At 39.8% G+C, this 22,428-nt stretch overlaps 1 protein-coding gene across 1 annotated transcript in view; it reads right to left on the bottom strand.

The window, feature by feature from the left end:
* Window positions 1-3,956: 3,956 nt before the first annotated feature.
* ABCG1 (ATP binding cassette subfamily G member 1) overlaps window positions 3,957-22,428 on the bottom strand; it is a 57,162-nt gene continuing 38,690 nt past the window's right edge. Inside the window, exons 6-15 of the mRNA XM_048064503.2 lie at window positions 20,537-20,682; window positions 19,712-19,835; window positions 18,499-18,613; window positions 17,662-17,810; window positions 17,376-17,477; window positions 15,304-15,472; window positions 14,430-14,530; window positions 13,808-13,966; window positions 12,270-12,388; window positions 3,957-10,759 (exon numbers count right to left, since the gene is read on the bottom strand). Coding sequence (XP_047920460.1) covers window positions 10,531-10,759; window positions 12,270-12,388; window positions 13,808-13,966; window positions 14,430-14,530; window positions 15,304-15,472; window positions 17,376-17,477; window positions 17,662-17,810; window positions 18,499-18,613; window positions 19,712-19,835; window positions 20,537-20,682 — 1,413 coding nt within the window. The 3' untranslated portion in view covers window positions 3,957-10,530. The remainder of the gene's footprint in view (window positions 10,760-12,269; window positions 12,389-13,807; window positions 13,967-14,429; window positions 14,531-15,303; window positions 15,473-17,375; window positions 17,478-17,661; window positions 17,811-18,498; window positions 18,614-19,711; window positions 19,836-20,536; window positions 20,683-22,428) is intronic.

Raw genomic sequence — 22,428 nt, 5'->3', positions numbered from 1 at the left:
TTGGCAATATAGATTGATTCCATGTGTGGGTCTTCAGCGACTGAGGATATTTGACTGTTTTTTAAAGCAATTTTAGCTAAGGTAAAGGTCTCAGAAGTCAAACGTTTTGAAGCAATGCAAGAGAGCTGAATTTGGCTGACATGCAGAATTAATGGGAAAAATTGGAGCAGACAAGGAGCTCAGGGTGCAGATGGGTGCTAGCAACAAAGAAGAAGAAACCTGTAGCAATCTGAAAACAGCTCTGAAGATATATATTTTTACATGCCCACTTACTGCAGATTGCATTCCCAAGTATCTCTGGAAAGGGTATGCTGCCTGTTTGAGCTGGTATCACACACCTCCCCTGGCAAGGCTCCCATTCAAAAGGAAGATTTAAGGTAAGGTGCTAAGCCAAAGTGAAAACGAATACAGAAACTGAAATGTTCCTGCTGAGAGCAGCTAAATCACGCAGTTCTGCCACAAGTCTCAATGAACAACTTTCAAAAATTTCATCCCTGGGGTTCAGTAAATATCAGGGACACTTGGCCCATATTTTCAAATGAATTTCAAGACTCCTAGTTGCAGAGAAGCACCTGGAAACTTGACCATGATGCCCTCAAACAGCTTGGAAAGCAGAAAGTAAGACCCAAGAACTACATCTGATTCCCTGTTAAATCCAGGAAGAATGAGGGTATCAAGACCCAGACTAAGTCTCCAGGAGGTTGTCCTCTCTGGCAGGCTGCGTCCAAAAAGGCGGATTCACTGCTCAGAGGTGCAGGTTTCAAAACCTTCTTTAGGAGCAAAGTTCAGCCAAGAGTTTCCCGAGCAGCTCTCTGCCAGAAAAAAAAATCCTCTTTGGGCAGAAGAGTCCCGTATTGCACTGTAGCCTATTTCCTCCCCATCCAAACCTTCCAGAGCATTTGAAAGCTGCCAGTGTCAGTAAATGAAACAGCAAAGTGCCCGACAGCCTGGTGCAGCGCGTGCGGTCCCTGCTCCAGTACACACCACCAGCTACACAACGGGAGGAGGAGACTGCAAACGTGTGCTCAGCAGTAGGAGACAATTTGCCAGATAGACAGACTTTGCTTAAAAATAGGTGTGTTGCAATGCATAATACTTGGTTATATACAGTAGCACTCACCAATGCTCTAGAAGAGGATGCTGTTTGGTTGTCTCCTCCTGCTAGAGAATGGTAAAATTTCTGTGATGTTATCAGAGCTGAGGAGGGTAAGAAAAGAAGGTACTTTTCTGCTGGAGACTCGTGTATCTATTCTTCTAACTTCTTGTAGTTAGTGAGCACCCTTTCATATACCCATTGTGGCACCCAGAAGCACCTCTCCAGGAAGATCCTAAAGACAGGCTCTCTCAAGGTCTTGCTCCCATCTGTCTCTGAGTTAGGTGTCCCGGGCTTCCTTCAACATACACGTCTGTATCTCAACATATCCAAAGGCTTTTTTGGAAAATGGAGTTTTTGAAGGATTTAATACTGAAATATCACAAAAATTGAAATGAAACTAGAATTCTTGAATCAAATAATTTCATCGCTGCTGAGCCAAACAGCTCACTGCTGAGCTTTCTTGTTGCAGAAACTCTAGGAAATACCCAGGGTGAATACCAGGGAAATACCCAGCTTTAAAAAGTCTGTACAAGTCACACAGGGGTGACGAAGGGCGGGAGCGGAGAGGTGGTGGTTTGAAGTAGTTATCATCAGCTGGATGATTTTGATCTATTGTGCTTTGAGGAAGCTTCATGGAAGCTGAATCTGAGAAGTTAAACCTGACCACGTTCTCCAAAGGCCCCGTGATCCTTCCTGCCATGGAGTGGGATTTCCCTGGCTACCTCCCCTTCCTCAGACTTGGCATTACATCCCACCCAACGGGGACATCGCCACAACAACATACAGGTTTCAGCAAACAGCAGCAGCAAAATCCTAAGCTTTGATTCATTTCTGTTTCTTCTGTAACGACTTCGGAGCTACTTTCTGATTGTACCATGGGAGAGAGCCAAAAACCACCTGTAAGGCTTTTGATAAAGCCATGAAATGATTTTAATATCTGACTGTAAGGATATGGAGGAATGAGCAAGGAGTTCCCAGGAACAGGTGGAACTTCATTCTCTGCTTAGCAGAGAAGACAAGCTGGCAGCAGAAAGGTGGTGGGACAAGGCAATGACTAGGTGCTAGGGGAGAAACGGTGCAATTCTGTTCCAAAGTCACAAATCGATAATGTTTCAACTTCATATTCGGTTAATATTTTCCATTTGTGGAAGAGATGAAGGACTGCCACAAAACTGCAATGTCAGGTATCTAGCAGTGCTATTGCACAAAGTTGACTTGGCATAAAAAATTCACAGATCTTCTTGAAAAATCAAGACACAAAAAAAAAAAAGAAGAAAAAAGGGAAACCAAATGAGGGTATGAAATTAATAAAAAAAATGCAATTAGTGCTCATGCTGCCCTTTGCAGCTTTTCTGCCACAGAGGTGGGAATTCCCAGCCAAGCCCCTTATTATGGCTTTTCTAAGATAAACCCCAGTGCTGGTAAATGGCAGCATGACAGCTGCTCATCGCTCACCTGGGCGCTGCACACATCCTCGCATCCTTCCATGCTGAAAGAAAGGATCATTCTTATTGTAGCACCTTCCCTGTCTTTCCAGCGTTTCCCATCCTGCATTATGGAGGAGTTTTTAAATTGATAGCTATGGGAAAATGCAACATCAAGGGTTCTTTGTTTTCTAATGCTCTTTATTTTATGACGCCATTTAGAGAACAGAGTGGATGGTAATTGCATGTGAGGTATATTAATTTTTGTACAGTTGATAACGAGAAGTTTATGGCTGGCTTATTTAATGGCATTAACTGTAATATAAGACAATAAAAGTGATTGAAGTTGCCGCTCGGGCTACGAAGGAGTCCTGTTCCTCCTCTTCCTTGTCTGATCTATGGAGAGTTGGCATGGAGAGGCATCTAGTTTTGGGGACCATGATGTCTTCAGTCCAGCATTTTTTGCAGGTCTATAAAACATAAAGTATGACCTCTATTATCATTAGAAAACTGTCTTGCTCTTAGTTTTGAAAATGCAGTCCTGGAGCATCTTCTGGGTAGTTTATCCTTTAGGCATCACTGCTGATGTTGTCTAGGACTGGACACTTAACTAACTTGTGGAAGTTATGGCTGTTAGCCTTGCACTGTGGTGAGATATACAGCTAATTTTGTTGCTGTGGCAGGCAGGAGGGATGGCACAAGGACAAATTAGTAGCATGAAAAGCCACCCAGCCAAATGAGTTGAAGAGACCTTTCATGATGTACGTGATGGAAATGCACAGGAGGCTGCAGAAGAACATAGCACGGGTGTTGTGGCTGAACAAGGGAAAATGGTGCTTGGTAAAATGGGAAATTGACAGGTGGGACTGGCAGAATAATACATGGTTTCCCTTCTCTGGGAACAAGGGAGGAGGAAATCTGTAAGTTCCAGAGTACTGAGCAGAAGGTAGACAGGGAATGATCATTCACTCCTTCCTGTAATGTAAGAGTATGGGAAACCTCTGCTGAAACTTGCAGCTAGCATGGTCAACAGGAGACTCAAGCAGCAATTAGACAAGTCTATGAAAGAAAAATCCATCCAAGGCAAGAAAATACAAAGAAAATCCCAATGTCTCCGGCAGTCTTTGAATTGGCAGGCAAGCACCCCTCGATGCTTACCCTGTTCTTACACTCTTCCCTGAGTGGTGCTGTTGTCCGCTGTCAAGCACTGGGCTTGACAATACAAATCCTTGCCCTGAGCCAATGTGACTGCATTTATGTTATGAAGAATTTTTACGAGTTATATCTGTAACCTACCTGTACTGGGAGTTACCTGAAACCATATCTAAAACAGGCAATTTGTTGTCCTTGCTGACTGCCAGGGGCAGTAAGAGAAAATGTATCTCTACAACTGCAGCTGCCAGTTCCCTTTGAGAGAGAAGAGGGACGAAGGCATCTGTCTGAAAATAATAACACTTTATTTGATTTTTTTTTTGGTTACATTATCATAAATGTCTCTATTCTCAGAAAACAAAGCCCTAGTTTGGAAAATAATGCACATACAAATCTCTTACGGGTATTAAGTATACAGAAATATACAAAGATTTCTCTATTATTGTCATATATCATCAGAATGCCCCACATCCCACATTTTTACTCAGGTCCACTGTACCAGTAAGCGTTAACTACAAAGGTAACAAGCAACCTGAAAAAGACATGGTTTATATAATATAATTACATATATGTATATATATATCTACAACAGTGCAAATATATCACAGCGTGCAGGCAGCAAAAGTCTCTAGAGAAGCGTAATAAAATTGACTCATAGTAATGCAAATGCATTACAGAAAAAAGAGACAACAATGACATTCGATATACAGAATATGCACACTTCAGCACGCTGATTTAGAATGATACTTGCATTGACTCTTGCTTTAAAAACAAAAGAACAAATGTTAAATAATTCCATTACAGATTCAAGGGTAGTATCTCACAATAAGGTCAACTGACTCAGATAAAGTATTTCACAAGGCTTACTGACATACATAAGGGTTTGGCTACACTGCAGAACTTGTTTTCTTTTTAGATACATCACATACTCTTTTTCCTTAAATTTCATGTATTTATCCTGTAACTTAGGAGCATTTGTTCGATATTTTAAAAAATTGTTCAACAACTTTGCGCGGTGGGAAAGCTGCTTTTTAAAGGAAGAGGAAGAAGTTTGTGTAACGATTACACTAAACGGGTTACAAAAACCAGTTAAAATGGGGTAAGAAGAAAGACATCACAGATGTCACTGAAGTAAAACAAACAAACAAACAAACTTAAAAATAAAGATTTCCATGTCATCTTATAATCTGCTTAAAAAGACATTTTAGATTTTGTTCTTCTTGAAAGAGCAGAGAGAAGCGCACCCTCAGATCCAGACCGTGAGGTATTCAGTAGCTCAAAGAACTCTCAAAAGTCAGCGCTTCACCTCAAACTCCTTTGCACTGGTCCCAAGAAGCTCATTTTAACCACGTAGACAACAACAAGTAACTAGATGGAAGGGCATGAGAAATTGTTTTGCATGGCCAGAGCTGTACAGAAACCCCAAGAAAGAGAATGGATCAATAAATTCTCGATGTACCTTGAAGGCATAAACAATGTACAGGACGCAGGCTGGTAGGCTGAGTCGTGGGAATTTCTTTTGCACAAGGGTACATATTTTGACTGGTCATCCTTTTACAGTTCTTGCAATTAGTCTCAATAGAAATCTAACTCTCTTAAAAGAAGCTTCTACAACTGACATCTGTGTAAAGCTATGGTTCATTATAAGATTTCAAAATAATAAAAACATTGAAGCTAGATTTAATGCTGTAAGGTACCATTACTCTTTTGCAAAATCTGTAAGAAATGTGTACAGAAAGAGAAGTATGCTAACATACACACAATTAAAAGCAAACTTGTGATGCTTGCAGGCTCAACCTGTAACTTCTGGACTTGTAATACGCATCTGGGTTATAAAAAAACACTCGGTGGGATCCACAAGAAAAATCTCTATATTATGAGAACAGGTATTCAGGAACAGGACAGTAGGAGTTGATCCCTGAAAATGCTACTGCCCTTGTCCAGGAATAGGAAAGCCCATGATTAACTTCAGTGAGACCTCGCAATTCATTTAAACACTCACTAGTGTGGTGTTGCACAATTAGTAGGACCCGTGTCATGGGCTCAGCAATGATCGGCCTGTCACAAACTGTTAGAAAGGACATGACACAGCGTCATCTTCTGCCTACTTCTAGTTCCCAACAGCTTATCAAAATGCCTTTGTGATTATCAGACATCGTTACTGGTTTCCATACAGAACAAAAGGGAAGTAGTTCCTGAGCAATTGCACCCTTTCAGGGTGTTCTGGTAGGAGAATGGACACACAAAAAGGAAAAAAGAATAACCTGCAGGACAATATCTTTGATACCACTGAGATGCAGAAATCCAGCCTGATTATCTACTACACTCAACCTGCTCTGGAGGAGCCTGAGGTCAGCTAGTGCCAAAACCAACCGTGATGTTTTCTAATATCCTTGCTCTTCGAATCACAGAATTGTTTAGGTTGGAAAAGACCTCTAAGATCATCTAGTCCAAACTTTAAAGGGGGGCTCTCTTGCATTAGGCAGGACAAGTACACGTCACCGTCTTCCCACTGAGCCACCAAGTGGGGTTGACCTACAGCTCAGTGAGCAGAGGCAATGTGGAAGAGGCACGCATGCCATCTGTACCCTTCTCGTACACATTTTCCAAGGATCTCTGTTTGAGAACATAACCACTGCACATAAAGTCCCTCCCTCTGCCCTTTTTTATTGTTTCTGAAGGTAATCATCACAGAGCAGCAAGCAAAAGAACAAAACCGTATTTCAGTAAAAGTTAATGCTGAGAAAAGAACCCTTCCTGCTTATTTTGGAAAGTACAAATAAACATTGGCATTTTTTGTATGCAGAGCAGACCTGGATTGGCATTTCTGGTGCAGAAAGAAAAAAACAGATCTTTTTCCTTACTAAAATTACACAAAAGCAATTATGTAAAACAACAGTAAATACGCAGGAAAATATACACTCATCTCTCTGCTTGATTTTCCTTCTCTTCTGCCCCTCAAAATAAATTTGTGGTTCAAAAGAGTAGATCGAAATGCCAGCCATCTGATACATCCAGTGTCTGGACACAAGTGTTCATTATATTACACCTATACCATCTCTCTTTCTTTAATGTGCATATATATTCCTCTACTGTAATGATAAAAGAAATATTTGGGGCTCCAAATATTAAGAATTGAACAGGAATTAACCACCAGGTATTTTTGTTACTCCTTTTGATCTATAAAGATGATTTTTTCTGAATTTCTTATGAGTACAGACTACTTTCCAAATCTTTTATTTAATTGTAAATAAAAGTAATTCCTCCTAAAAACTTTCAGGGGTTTTCATATTATATGCAAGTTTCTGCCAAAAAATAAAAAATAAAAAGAAGCACATAAAGTGTTAATTGGTGCACATTATAACCAAAGCAACAGGAACAAAGTAAGTCCAAACGAAACAAGAAAGCCAAAGAATGCCCATCTTCTAGTAATCACAACAGAAATCACACATTCAGTCTTTAAGAGAACTTTAGAAAACTTTTGTGCCTCTTGTGCAATTTTTAGCCAGATTGTGACTGGTTTGAATGGTGATAATGGCATTGATTTCAACCAGTTTATGGCTACTTATATATGGCTATATAAAATGAGGTTTCGAAGTCTTTAGAATCCTGCTGGCCTCATTGTATCTCAGCACGAAGCCTCCAGAGCTTGGCAATGAGCTTGCTTACACCACAGCACATGCAAGCTCAGTCCACTAACATGGGAAAGCATTTAATACTAGCCTGCTAGAACTTATTTCCACATAAAGGGAGAAAGGACAAGTTGAGCCTATGCTAAAAGACTTTGCAGCATACGAAAATGTAACTGGGACGGACTTCAAATACTTCTGTCCCACAGTATCAGCAAAAGAGATATCAGTTAATTTTAGCACTAAGGAGGGAAAGAATGATTATCTCATTTGCGTGTAGCATTGGCTTCAAGAAAAATCATTTATTTCCTTACTGGGATACTACAGTCTGAAAGTGTTCCTTAGAATAGTAACTTTCAGCTAAATTCTGCCAGCAGATGGCTGGGAAGAAGCACATCTAATAAAAAAAAAAAGAGTGACCAAAAATAGCTGAAAGCATGCATTTTCTTAGGAATACCCATGGAGGACCAGACTTTTGGCTACTGTAACACAGTACAAACTTACAGTATAGAACAGTATGTTGCAGACTAATGAGGTAAAATAAGAAAGTCTACAAACACGGGAACAGGCACAGATAACAAGACAGGATCCAAAGAGCTCATACTGCTAAATCGGTCTGGGGGGGAGGAGACAGCAATATCCTTGTCTGAGCTGAGAGTGGTGAAGTACCAGTTTTATCAGCAAAGTTATTTCACTTGGCAAGTTTCAAGAGATCCTCAGTGTGCTGTTTGGTAAATGGTGTCGATAAACACAAATCAAACCCTGAATTTATTTCATGCTGTGGATGTAACACACTTTCATACTCAGCTAGCTTACAGCTGGACCAGCAGTGTGCAACAAGAGTAATCTGACAAACATAGTCCTGTACCTGTTTGCAAACAGCAACTGCCTGAAATACTCACAAATTATTCTGAGAGCCTTAAAATAATCAAGGTACGTTGTGCCAAGGGAATTCAGGGGAACAAGGAATTCGTGACTTGTTCAAAAACTGTTCACAGTTCGGAATATTACCTAGAATAGTCAAAGTTCTTAATTTCTCCTATCTGACAGCCATGGAGGCCCATACCTGGAAAAGCTGCGGAGCTGTATAAAAGCTCTACTGGCTTCAGGGATATTTTGTGAAAAAACAGCAACAAAAACATGCAGAGAGGTTGGACAAGGATTTTTTTTGCCTTTTTTTCTTCTACAGTAAAGATTGACCTTATTTTCGCAGGTCAACTTATTTCCAGAGAAAGTTCAGCTGACCTTCCTAATACAAGTGACCTGACTTCAGTCTAGAAGACTGGCTTAATTCAAGCACTCTGAGCTTAATAGATACGCACGGTTTGTGTCTGTACCAGCAAATAAAATAGAGCCTGGGCACGGGCCAGGAAAACAATTGTCTTCACTGCTAAGTGGTAGAGCTGCGGCTCAGCACAACCTGAGCTTTTCCAGACAGTGTTTGGGCCCTGTTTAAAAGTTAGTACAGTGCAGGGATTGTTCCTAGTAGCCCCAGCTGTCTGAGGATTAACAGGACAGACAAAGGCAGACTGTGAAAACTAGCCTAAAGAACAGAGACCAGGCCTTGGAACTATTTAGTTTACTAATATAGATGTGGTCATGGAGTCCTCAAAGCCAGACTGTGAGCTGTGACTGTTGGTGGCCAGCAGATGCACAAGGTCTCTCTCTTCAACTATTCTGTCACGAGCTGCTGAGCTCCTGAGTGGTTTGCTGTCATTGAGCTGCTTCCAATCTACAAGACCTTAGTGTCCCGATAGGAATAATGCATTTATAGAATGCGTAGGTCTGGCCTGGATGTCTGTGACACTAAGGTAAAACACACAGTAACCGCGGAAGGTAGGAGAACTCACACAGAAGTTTACTAGGGTGTCTGACAGAAGTTTACCAGGGTGTCCAACATGGGCATTGGTCCCATGCTGTCATTTTGGGTTGCCAATCCAAACCCGGGAAAATCAGCGACAAAATTCACATCGACTTGGAGTCAGAATTCCCCCCACCAAGTTTACAAAGGTGAGATATGCAGGACAAATGCATGCCTCTTGCAATGGTTTCACTGATGGGAATTAATTCCCATGTCACGCATGTAGACTTCAGGATGAGAACAAAACTGCTTGGTATAATTAACCCTGCAATATTACAAGGCCCTTTGCATATTTTGAGGAGGCTCCTACACATAGAGTGTTACAGGTATTTTAAATGCTCCCACAGGAGGCAGTCGCTAGTGGTTTAACACAACACCCCAAGCTTTGAGCTGTGGATGTATCTTGCTCAGGCTTTAGGGATAGATTCTGCTTTCATAATTTAAGAAAAAAAGAGCATTGGAGTGCTTTGATCTTTTCATTCACAAGAGGTAGATCAAACGGATGATGAGCAGAGTCAGTATTTTCAATATAACAAACATTTAGGATTTAAAAGACACTGCAAAAGAACATTTTCAATCATTCAGCAGTAGCTTGAACATGTCTGTGCTATCTATTGTTGCTTCCACATACAGACCACAGGTTTAGTGCAGGCTCAGAATCTGCCTTTTCCTCCTAACATCAAGATTTTCAGATATGAGACCAGCTCGACAAGTAAAGCACCAAAATTCTAAATTTAGACAGAAACAAAAATAATGACTTGAATAATTTTAGATTTTTTTGTTTGTTTTTAAAAAGTATCCATGTTAAAAAGATATTTTTTGTTAATAATTATTACATTTACAGACTTTTGTCCAGAAGGGGTAATTCGGTGGAAAATAATTGCAAAATAATACATATAAAACTGCAAAGATGAAACTCTGAATTTAAAAAGATGAGAGAATTATATTTTCTTTGCATTCTCCATTTTGCATCTCATTACCTTGTCACTTATAATGACATTATACAATTCTGGCTACCAGGACTAGTATTACCTTGTCGCATGATTGGTTTTCATAAGGAAATTTCCTACAACCAGTTTTTTTATTACAGTTACACTGTCTCAGTATTGATATTCTGTGTTGCAAAATTCCCTTCTATTTCTTCTTCCTAGTTAAAGCTAGAAAGTGTAATAAAAACATGACCCAACCCAGCTGGACTGATTGGCTTAACACTATATGTCCTCTATCCCAATGTGGTTCTCTATGGGCTAGGTCATAACAGCATCTAGCTGGGCACTGGAGACGGGCCTGCCACAGTGAGACAATGTCAAGAGCCCTCTATTGCGTGTCTAAAGATCTTCCTACTGCATCATTTTAGTTGTTTTTCCTTTACCTCTCTGCTCGGATTTTGTATCTGAGAACAAAATAGGCAATTAGGCGCAGAGAGATGAAGAAAATTCCAAGAACGATGAAGTCCAGGTAAAGTTTGGCATTTTCTACATCCAGTTCTCTCAGAATGGCCTCTGATTTTTGAAAATGGCAAGTGTCATCTTTGTCACAATGCAGGTCTTCTCGATCCAGTCCATAGATGGAGAGAATTACTCCTTCGAACCCATATCTGGAAAGAAGAAGGATGGATTATTATAAAGTAAAATGTTGATGATCTGTTTAGAAGTAGTCCACCAGCAATACACTCTCTATGAGAGCTTGGCTGGAAATGCTGAGGGGTTCAGCATTGTTCTGACATGTCTCAAGGTAAATTCTATCCCTATTACAGTGAAGCAAATGACATGCCACTGGCATTGTACATGAGATTGAACAATGACAGAAGTTTTGCCTTGAACTGCTTCCAGTTAGTGTATAGTGCAATTTCTCAGAAGTAAAATGTTAAAATACAAAGCAGACTAATTTCAGCTCACACTCAGAAACTCCGCTTTTAAAAGTGACATTATTAATTCCATTTTTAAAACTAAGCAACAGGGATACAATTATGGCTTGAAGTCAGAATACGTTAAAACCGGCATCAATCTAGAATGTCTCTTCTCTTACCTTCTGTTCACCGTAGTTTCACTAATTAATATTGCACAGTTCCCATGTCTCCCCTAGGACTGGGTGCACTTAGGATCTGACTTTGCAAGCAGATACAGTATCATGGTTCCCACACCTATGATAGCTCCCACCAGCTCCAGGAGACCCCACACAAGCTAGACAATGTCTAAAGGCCTCAGCTTGAATTCTAGCTACTAACTGGGGGGGGGGCTGTAGTCTCTTAATCATTGTTAGGCGTCTGTGTAAGACCTCACTTGTCAAACAAGAGGATATTTTAGCTTGGGTTTTCTTAGTAATAGTGCAGCTCAGGCAGGGTGGGGAAAAGGTGGGTGGGCAAAGGAAGGACCACCTAGAAACCTATTTCTTCATACTAAAGTGGTCCTGCAAGTACATGAGCCATATACAAAATGATGGTCAAAGGACTGTTTACAAGGACACATTTTAGCTCCTTCTGCAACATGCACTTCCTAATCATTTTGTTTCATTCCAAAGAAAACCCGTTCACCATCATCATGGGAATTCATCTCATCTAATTTCAGCCATAAATATTCAGGTATCTGGTCTAAACTAGTCCACCTCCAGAGTTTTCTTCTAAGAATTCAGATTAGAGATAACAAAAACCTCATGTTTCTCATGGCAGTACTACTGCAAAATGTAAACAAAACAAATCTTCATCCAACAAGTCCACCTAGGATACTGCAGAGATTTATACAATATTTTCTTCCAAAATGAGGCGCTGGCATCAATTTCTGATTTGGGCATACTGTTCCTATTATTTCACAAATCCACCGTTCCAAAATCCAAGGAGATTTGAATGCTGTGTAATTCCATTTAATTTAATGGAACCTACGCAGACTTGTGGCTGATGATCTGTACTGAATGTTCCAGTTTATTTCACATCATACACAAATAAAATGAAGTTGAGATAATGTGGTATTCATTTACATCATATTCATGGATACTTTAAAGAAACATCCTCTGAACATAGTTTCCTTGGCACCCAAAATAACCAAACAAGCAAGCAAAAGAAAACAAACAGCATTTCCAAAATGGGAGGTTAATGGCCTCCCTAGCAGTACCTGACATAGGAAATGTAGGACATCCACTGGAGGTATGTTGGGATGGTATCAAAGCTGACAAAAAACCCAGAGAACAGAAGCACTGGGATGGCAGTAACTGGCCCCACAAAAGTGGCCACCTGGGGAGAGAAGGAATAGACAGTCTATTGCCAAGAGAGACAGAGGAAGAAAAACAAACAAACAAACAAAACACAAACAAACAAACAAAAACAAACAACAACAACAAAAAAACCTGCTTTTTCATCTGATGTCCTGAACTCAATTGAGAAAATCAGTCTTTTTAAAAGCACTTTCCTTACGGAAATCCTCTGTTCCATGCCAAACCAAATAAGTCAGTGAAAATCTACTCTCTTAGGCAGTTGGGAGTGATGCCACTCGAGTCCTTCTGAAAATGTTACTCCCCCAAATTATCACAGTTTCAAAGACCAAGAAATTACTGATTTTTTTGGACAAGGTTTCTTAGGGGGGAGGTTAGATAGTTAGTGGAGGAAAAGGGGTCCCTCTCCTCTTCCTAAACCTTGCTCCTAGTTGACCACACTGCTGTGCTGGGATCTGTCCTTTGAGACGCTTGAACCCACCAAGAATTTACTGAGCAAGATGGGCACTGGCATTCCCTTGCATACCCTGTGTGTGAGACCCATCTTCCTAAATATTATCCTTCCTCACTCACTCCCCTCTGCAAGCACACAAAGTTCCCTTCTCATTAACCCCACATGCATGGAAGCTTCAACTGGTACTAAAATTTGATGAAGAGCATTAAGGATTGTCTCCAGTTGGGTGGTTTTGGTGGGGAAGACAGATCTTGGCCCATCTCCAGCCTCTTTTCTCTACATCTCCTCTAGGGCAAAAGGCCGTATCTCTGGGAAAAGCAGACGAACAGGGGTCACAGCACAGGCCTATGCTTAGTTCCAGAGGGTGGCACAGAGAGGGAATCAAGATTTCTACTGCAGAAAAATTATAGTATCAGTGCCTATTAATGTCAATATCATCTATTACTACAGGCACCAAAAAACATTTCTGCTGTGAATTATCACTTCACCAGCCTTCCTGCCAGGAGGCAGAACGATGGCCAGCTTCCAGTGTGGCAGTCAAACCAAAAGCTGCTTCCTGCCCTTCCTCTGCAGAGGTTTAGTTTCTGGGCAATCCTTTTTCCACCTTGCCTCCTGCAACCTTCTTGTATGTACATGGAAGGACCCCATACTGAGCTGCTGATCTTCATGGTGTACCTCCACTTTGTAGATGCATACAAATGCATCAGTCCTGCAGTTTTTAGGACCTAAAAATAGCAAGTGACAATCCACTCAAGCAAGCACAGTCCCATTCAGATGAGGAAGGAACTTCACAGCCTCGCATCCAGTGGGTGTACACGCTGTTAAAGTTGATGGCTGCGAGAAGCATCAAATAGCTCTACCAGACCAAGAGAATGTTTTGCCTGTCATCTCTTAACAAATGTCTTGTTGACAAAGCAGCAGTCACAGTAAACAGTCAGTACTAGGAGATTGCAGGATTTCTGAGAGGTCACAAAACACCATTAGTACCTGGAGGGATGTAGAGGCTGCACCTATGAGAAGACCTAGTGACTGTGCCACCAGGGATGTCATGGTTCCCAAGGCTGCAAAGAGGACAAATCGGAGTGCATCAGATGGCTGCGAAGTCATCCAGTAGACGATGCTGCAGTAAGCTACAGGAAACATGATCTGCAAGGAGATACACTTGTAGTTAGTCTATTGAAGCCAAACATCCACTGTCACTCTCAATAAGATAAAAATGTAGTGAGTTCCAGTTAACTCAGAGCTCTCAGACTTTGCATGTTACATGACAGGCATGGCATTCAGCTGAGGAGAATGAATGCATCTGCCACAGAGTGGGATATTTATCATACTACTTCAGTATTAGAGAGCAGATCCCATTCACTTGCAGTCCTTTATGATTCCCCTTCTGCACAAAACCACAGACGGTAATGTGTTTATTCAAAAAATATTGGGTTAGGTCTGGGCATACTGTTATCTGTGTGCTTCTGATTTGGAACTGAAGATTCAGCACACATATATGAACAGTTTCATCACCACTCAAATGGATAAAATACTATTACTAACCTCAGCAAGTGGACTTGCCATGAACTTAAACGGTTCTTGTTTTATTTAAAAATAGAGCATATACCTGAAAAGGAACATCCGCCATCGTTTTGGCAAGATAGTAGGCTTTCAGGCTGTACCAGTAGTTCAGATGCTCTCTAAGAAATACTCCCATCTCAAGAGGAACTACAGAGAATACAATTTCGTAAGCTAGGTTGTCAGTGTGTAATAGTCTTGCACATAATAACATATCTAATAATATAATATAATAACAACATAATCAATATTTAATCCTTAACTGCTGTAGTCCCACAGTAAGACTGTAACTCTAAGGCCTTTGACAGACCAGAAATAGTTTCAATTATTTGTCACAAAATGTAAGTTGTCAGCCCTGAGACTTGCTCATTGTTTAGAATATGCATGAGGTTACTCAGATGATCTGAACTTTCCTCAAAGAGGTTTTTTGAAGTAAAAATATTTTCAAAGCTTAAGGGACTTGGTTATTCATTTTGGTCCAAGAGGGAATACAAAGTAACAGCACTCCCCTAAGGAGTATGGAGCAGTCCATACTGCAGGAGTTTGTTTCTGATACAAGATTATGCTGATTTCATGCAGTAGTCATGATTTAGAAGTCCTAGAGAAATTAACAGTGTTTCTCTAAAATCAACCACAAGATCATGACAAAGCAGAGATCCACGGGCACCTTAGGAAAAGGGGAAATCCCAGTCCAGGATTGTAACATTGGACGGTCAGGGTTGAGAAACGCTGGCAGAACTGTGGAGAGAAGCTCCTCTCTTTTGGCTTCTACACAGCAGCTAGTAAGTGCAAGATTTACCCTGATACTTGTCTTAGAAGTGGAAGCACAAGTCAAATGTTACCTTACCTGTAACAGATACAACACCCTCCCAACCTGCTGCAATCTCCTTGTCCTTTAATTTAAAATTATTATTGATACTTACATGTAAGGACAGTTGGCATGAGCGCAGCAAACATGAGAAACAACATGGAAAAAAAGAGGAAGCCGGAATTGCTGAGGACTTTCTTAGCTTCATTGCCGATGCCTAAGTAGAGCAAGCCAATGAGCAGACCAATTCCAATGTGTGAGGTGATACGCAAGTGTGTCAGGACCTACAAGCAAGGAAATAGGAAACAGAAATACCTCTGTTCAGAAAGTCTACATTCAGAAACAATGGCAATATGACTGAAATCAGATATACAGCTTGCAGAAAAACAGTAATTATATCCAGAAGAACATATATAGAAATGTTCATATTCTACTAGAATATTGGTCCTCAGCTAAGGGAAACTTATGGTAATGAAATTGCCAATGTGAATCCGACCCAAGGCTATTGCTTCACAAAATTTTTTCCTGTAAACAAAAGCAGAAACTGCAAATTCTGCAATCTGAAATCTTACTGTCAGACTGTCTTTGAGTCATTGGCCCTCATTCATCAGGAGAAGCAGATTTTCTCTCTGACTAAAAGATAAATGTCCCTGAGCAGAAGAGACTGGCAAGAGAGGCAGAAGAGTTATTTGGGGCATATATAGACCAAATTAACTCAATCTGGCATAAATAAGCTTTTTGTGTCTTCTCTGCAATACTATACTCCTACAAGAAGTAAGGACAAACAAAATACACAATTAACTGTGGAACAACTGCAAGTCTTTACAGTTGAGCACGAAAAAAATCTTAAAAACAACACTGTTCTTCTATCTATGCATCTGAAAATAAGCTATAGTTTCCACTTGGTGGAGAGGTTTGTATGATCCACATTTTGGATTTGTACACCTCTGGGATACATATAAATGGTAGTGTCCTAAAGGGATACCTCCCTAGGTGAGGGGCAAGAGCAGCGTAGCTGCAGCATCTGGAGCCAAGCTCACTCTGCTGCAAGGGTAATTCACTCATGCTGAGATCCATGGAGCTCAACTGCTTTGAGGTTCCAAACTACCTCATACATATATGGTCTGGCCTTCCCCTTTCTTAAGGACAGGTATGCCAAATCAATGCATATATTAATGCATATATTGCCTTTTCTCCCCCATCATGTACAGCACTGAAAACATTCCAAACCACATAAAAAGCAGCAAATGAACCCTCTTCAGGTTTATCAAACTGCAAATTTGCCAATTAGAAAAGCACTGGGCCAATGATACTGAATACTCATGAGTCCCTTGGACAAATGTGCATGTAAGGTCTATTTGAGGAAGCTCATCTCTTTAATTCATGCCTGTTAATGAAGAAACAACCCTATCTGGAGGATCTTTCAAAGCAGTAACATCATTCAGATAGTGTAAGTACTCCCATCTCTTGAATTCACAAAGAACTCAGCTGCTTGGAGATAAGAAAAACTTTCCTGAGTAAAAAAAAAAAGTCCCATTGCATTTTGTTAATGTAGACTAGCCACCCAAAACATTTAATGAACTTACTTGAAAACTGCAGTTTTCGTGATTTTGAAGGGGGTTATTTATTTTTAGGAAAGGTGAATAATATATACTTTTTTCCCTTGGGAATGACAAGTTTCCTTATGATATTTACTCCATTTTGATTTTAAATGTATGAAAACTAAAATATTTCCTTTTCAGAGAAACAAATTTTTTATTTGATTTTCTGCTTCACAAGGAAAGAGAAAGACTTTAAGCATTAACTTTACATTACACTGAAACTGTTTATCTGCCATCCTCAGTTCTCTGAAGAGACTAATTTTGTGACAAACCAGTACAACTCTACACTCACTTTTTACTAGGAAAAATGATTGTATGAGGGACTTGCCAGTACAGAGAGGATTTAAGCTTTAGGTTTTTAGCCCGGATGCTTCTCAGTTCCACTGAAGAAAAAAGTGATTCACAATTAAGGTGGTACAATTAATAGCAAGGCTGAAAGATCAGTCTCTTTACTTTGAAGTTCTGTGTCAATCTTCATGCATGGGCTGTGGACAGGTGTATTATATGCCTTCAAGGTGTATTATACTGCCTCACAACCAACTGAATAGATCTTTTGGCTACAAAAGTATTACAAAAGCAGTCTTACTGAATCCCTCATGATGGTGAGAAAAGTTCTTTTGAAGAGGATACAGAACTGGGTTAGGCAGCTGGCGGAGAAGCTGTGGCAGCCTTCTGTGGATGAGGAATCCTGCGGAAACACAAGAAAGAATAAACTTCTTTCTTTGCAGTATCTTGCTTAGTTTTCTTTCACAAAACCCCATTCTCATCAGCTGAATGAGCCCAGAAACCTCCTCCATTGACTGAGGATTTTAAATTCTCTTCCTCCCTCTCCAACCTCAAGCCATACCCGTTACTTGTGATATACACAATACCTCTTCAGAGGGCCGGTGCCAGAGGAAGGGATTCAGCTCATTCTCACCACCACCATCTCTCTTGTAGTCTGTGTCACATATCCTCTCCCGTACTGCCCTTACCAGCCGGCTGTTCTGGTCTCCATATTCACCAGATGCGACTTCCATAACTACACAAATCAAAAGGCGAGTTACTGGTTTCTACTACTGGTTAGTTACAGGCTTTACTGTTAGGTTTCCTTGATTCTGTAGCATTGACAGAAACATGAATTTTGTTGAAAACAGACTCTAATCCACATGCAATTTCATATGTATATACATATAATTTAAACGTATTTTTCCACAACTCTTCAGGGAGTTCTCTTCATCCTGGTAGTTAAATGAACCATTTCAGAGGACAGGCAGTTAAAATAGCAGTATTGGTAGTCAAAAGTGACCAAGGTCTATTTTGTGGTCTTTACTGTCTTTGGAATTAAGAAAGAACAATGAAAAAGAATTTCAGTTTTACTAGCTGTATGATACTACAGTGCTATTGTTCATGAAAAAAAAAAAAAAGCACAAATACTGGAGTCACTTTGAAAAGCCACTAAGATTCATTCCTATGAAACAAAGCAATATGTTTTATCTTTTGTTTCATGGACCTGGACTTCCGTAACAGAGAAATATTCACTAAATTCTACCACTAGATGGCACTCAAATTGCTTAGAAAAAATCTAATTCTATTTCAAATTTTGGTACATATATGTACACAGATATATATGTATGTACAAAAGTGTAAAGCACATCATGGTTCCCATTACCAAGAAGGTACTTATGAAATACAAAACAAATAGAACAAATTATTCAGATTTTCCTTACCAAAATCTGCTGGATTGTGGTAGGTTGGACAATTCAACCCCAAATCTCTCAAGTATGGGACTAGATTTAATACTTTGCCACGGTAAATGCATTGACCTTGACTTAAAACATAGAGCTGAAACATAAGGCAAAGAAAAGAAAAGAAAAGAAAAGAAAAAGAAACATTGAAAACATGAAATCGTACCATAATATCTGAACATGCTATCTGTATGACAGCAATCCATGAACCTAATGAAATCCTGTTGGCCCTGTGCGAAAAACACCTTGGGAGCACTTGTCATCACTCGGTATTACTTTTGCACGTAATTACAACTAATGGAAAATGAAATGCTGAAGATTTGAATTCTGCAAACATTCCCTCTAGGACTTAAAGAGCATTAACTTAGAAACAGACTAATTCAAGCCTTAGACACATGCTGAAAATAGGCAAGAAACTCTATAAACAAGCCATCTAATTTCCATACATTACGGATATTTTTGGCTGGGAGACAAAGCTGGTGAATGTAGGAATGGAAGGAGAGGTGAAACAGCACAGCAATAGGAAATAGCTTGATTATTCTAACTTTTAGCCATGCTATTGACTTTAAATAAGCTCCCTTGCCAGACTCATAATCTGCAAGAGTTTGTTCACCTATGGTATAGTAGGTTTTCTCTTAGCTCTCACAGCTCTAATTTAGATCTCCTAACAAGATAAACGTAAATTTAAATCTAACCTAAACACACATGGTCCACACCATGTTAGGTTGGAGAAAAGATCTCCAACTGACTTAATTTCAGTTATTATTTCACATGAATAATCTCTTCTGAATTTGCACCTGTGTAGCTAGGATGAGGACATGTACTAGCAACATTGCAGACATTTGTACTAAAGTTCTCTCGCTCTCAAATTATCTCTCATTTACTTTACCAACAGCCTTGTGCCCAGGAACAGCAGTAGGTGAAGGTATAAAAATTGCAAGGGTGATAATCATGATTTCACAAACACATCAGCCAGATTCTTTAAAAACACTGCATTTAAATAATGGAAACAGCCAGAAGAAAAGTCATAATCAAAAAGTGTATTTTGCTCCAATTAATTTAATTCATTTATTTCATTTGGAACCACAGAGTAGAATTACTCATGTTTTTACTTACAGAATATAGCCTTTAAAGTATAACCTTCCTAAACCATGCATAAAGAGAAAGAGTTTGAAAATAATTTTGAGAATAATACCTGATCAAACAACTCAAACAGTTTAGCACTGGGCTGGTGAATCGTGCAGATGATGGACCGGCCACCCTGAGCTAAAGCCTTCATCAGAGAGACAACCTGAAAACATGATGCACTATCCAAGCCGCTGAATGAAAGGAAAGAATAAGTTTGTTATCCATTGGTCCGTACATACCACTCAGAACTAGCACATGTATTCAATACTTTGGTTTCTCACTATTATCTTTTCATAAGTTCTCTCTGTAGCAGTTTTATTTTATCATATGCCAACATTATGCTTGTATTTCTCCACCAGTCTTTTAATTAAGTTGGAAGCATGCCCAAAAATGAAAAATAGGAGTATTCTCAAAGCTGCCTTGAGGGACTTCTACGTTTTAGGACTACAGATTTAAATGTGCCCAACTTTAATGAAAAGATACATATTCATAGCTCTCCCAGCCTCCTCTTAAACTGATCACTGAATTTGATCCTAAATATGCTCTATTGATTACTAAAAGTCAGTCTTCAAAATGCTTATACTCAAGCTATCTTTGCTTGAAAAAGAAAATTCACGTGCCACAGTCTGAAAACAATTAGTTCTCTCTTTCCCTTCTTGTTTCAGTTTGTGTCTCCCTTAAATATTATTTATAGTCCCTTGGTCTGTTGATTACAGCAGTGACCAAGACGCTAAGTACCCAAATCAAAGGATTTCTTTGGGCCTTCCTCAGTACTTGCAGGCAATACAAAATGAGCCTTTTCCAAGGACTTAGAGGTGAATAATCTTTCTGCAGCACTGTTCTACCACATAAAGCAGTATTGTTCAGTCCTTATTTTTTGCTCTTGAAATACCTGGTTGGTTCATCAAAAAACATGACAGGAGGATTGTTCACCAGCTCCAAAGCAATGGCAAGACGCTTTCTCTGGCCTCCAGAAAGACTTCCAGTCCTCGTATTGGCACACGTTAGCAAACCGAGGGCTGTCAATATTTCTTTTACCTAGAGGAAACAAAAAAATGTGTGGCATTTAATTTGTTAGGAGAAAAGAAGAGCCTCTTTACTGTATCACTGATCTTCATGGTGAATGTTAACCAGCTCTTGACTTTATTTCTGTATATATGCACCTAAGCCTATTTCTATATAATATAGGAAAGGTGGGTCTTAAACATTTATTAGATTCAGCAGGGCTTAACTGCCTAGCACTTAACATTTTGACTTGTCTCTCCTACATGACCCATCTCAGTAGAAAGCCTTTCCTGTGAAAATGGAGTGGAAATCAGTTCGTTTACAGTATCTCTGGGATATGGGATAGATACCCAAAGACCTTTGCTGTATGTGAACTCATTATAAAGCAAGACCAACAAGTTTCTCTCATTAGAACTTCTAGTTGGTATTTACAAGGGAATGGAAAACTGTATAACACAAATCAGTAGTTTCTATAGAGTCATGACCTATTCTCATATCTGTTCTTCAAAGTCTACTCTTTAAAGTGTGGTCATTGATTGTAAGTGCTTTCATTCTCCTCAGAGCCAATTCAGCTGTCACACATACTCTCAGATGTTTGGGATTTCCTCAAGGCACAGCCTCAGGAATGGCACAGCTTGTGCCAGGGTCTTTGGAACAAAAGAACAATCCCAGCTGCTATGAGTTTTTCTGTTTCAGTGATTGTAGATCTGACCTTGTAGCCCTCTATGAGCAAAACAGCTCTATGGCATCAGTAAAACACAAACATAAAAATGGCTGAATCCAAGCTACATTGCTATATTGCTCATGCAATTAATAAAATAACCACTTAAAGGGCAGAAAGGAAGCATAGATATATAACACTTCATCAAAGCATAGGAGAATGAGTTTGTTATTTTTTAAACTAATGTTCGGGTGGAGGCAGTTTTCCAGACAGGGCTGTTAACATCAAAAAGACTGGTCAGACCAATCACTTAGAATCATAGAATGAATCACAGAATGGCTTGGGTTGGAATGGACCTTAAAGATCGTCTACTTCCAACCCCCCCTGCCATGGGCAGGGATACCTCCCACCAGACCGGGTTGCCCAAAGCCCCATCCAGCCTGGCCTTGAACACTGCCAGGGATGGGGCATCCACAACTTCTCTGACAACCTGTTCCAGTGCCTCACCACCCTCTGAGTGAAGAATTTCCTCCTAATAGAATGATAGAATAAAATCATAGCCACTTGTCCTTATTTGATTTTTGGTAGCTGCCTCTCTTAGTCACAAGGAGGGAAAAAGAACAAAACTCACCAACCCTCGTTCTCAGAGAGAAGAACCCAACTACTTCCTTCTCTTGAACTCTAGACAGGGTGAACAGAACATGGGCAGCACAAGATAAACCAACTAGAAATATAAAGTATAGTTCACTGGAGATTTTTCACTTGTCCCTGACTGTTTTAAATAACCATCTGTAATCCTGATAACACAAGTGCATAAATTCATAAAATTTATCTATGATAAACATTTACCTTACAATTTACAGCAATAAAATGAATGACTTATTCCAGTACAGGCCAGTAATACTAAAACGAGTGCCCTTCTAACAGTTGTTGTATAAATGCATACAACACAGTCTTTTCCTCGAAGAGCTCTTTGTAGTTACACTGACAGTATGATAACTGAATTAGCTTGCGTGGCCTAACTTTCTAAGTGCAAATGAATTAAGACTTTCAAAGTACAAAAAAAGTAACATAGACATTTTTTTCCAATTAAAAAAGTGTCTTTGGCTTATTATGAA

Source organism: Anser cygnoides, chromosome 1 (assembly GCF_040182565.1).
Source record: "Anser cygnoides isolate HZ-2024a breed goose chromosome 1, Taihu_goose_T2T_genome, whole genome shotgun sequence".
Taxonomy (NCBI): domain Eukaryota; kingdom Metazoa; phylum Chordata; class Aves; order Anseriformes; family Anatidae; genus Anser; species Anser cygnoides.
The sequence above is the reverse complement of the archived record's forward strand: the minus strand, read 5'-3'. Positions and strand labels throughout refer to the sequence as shown.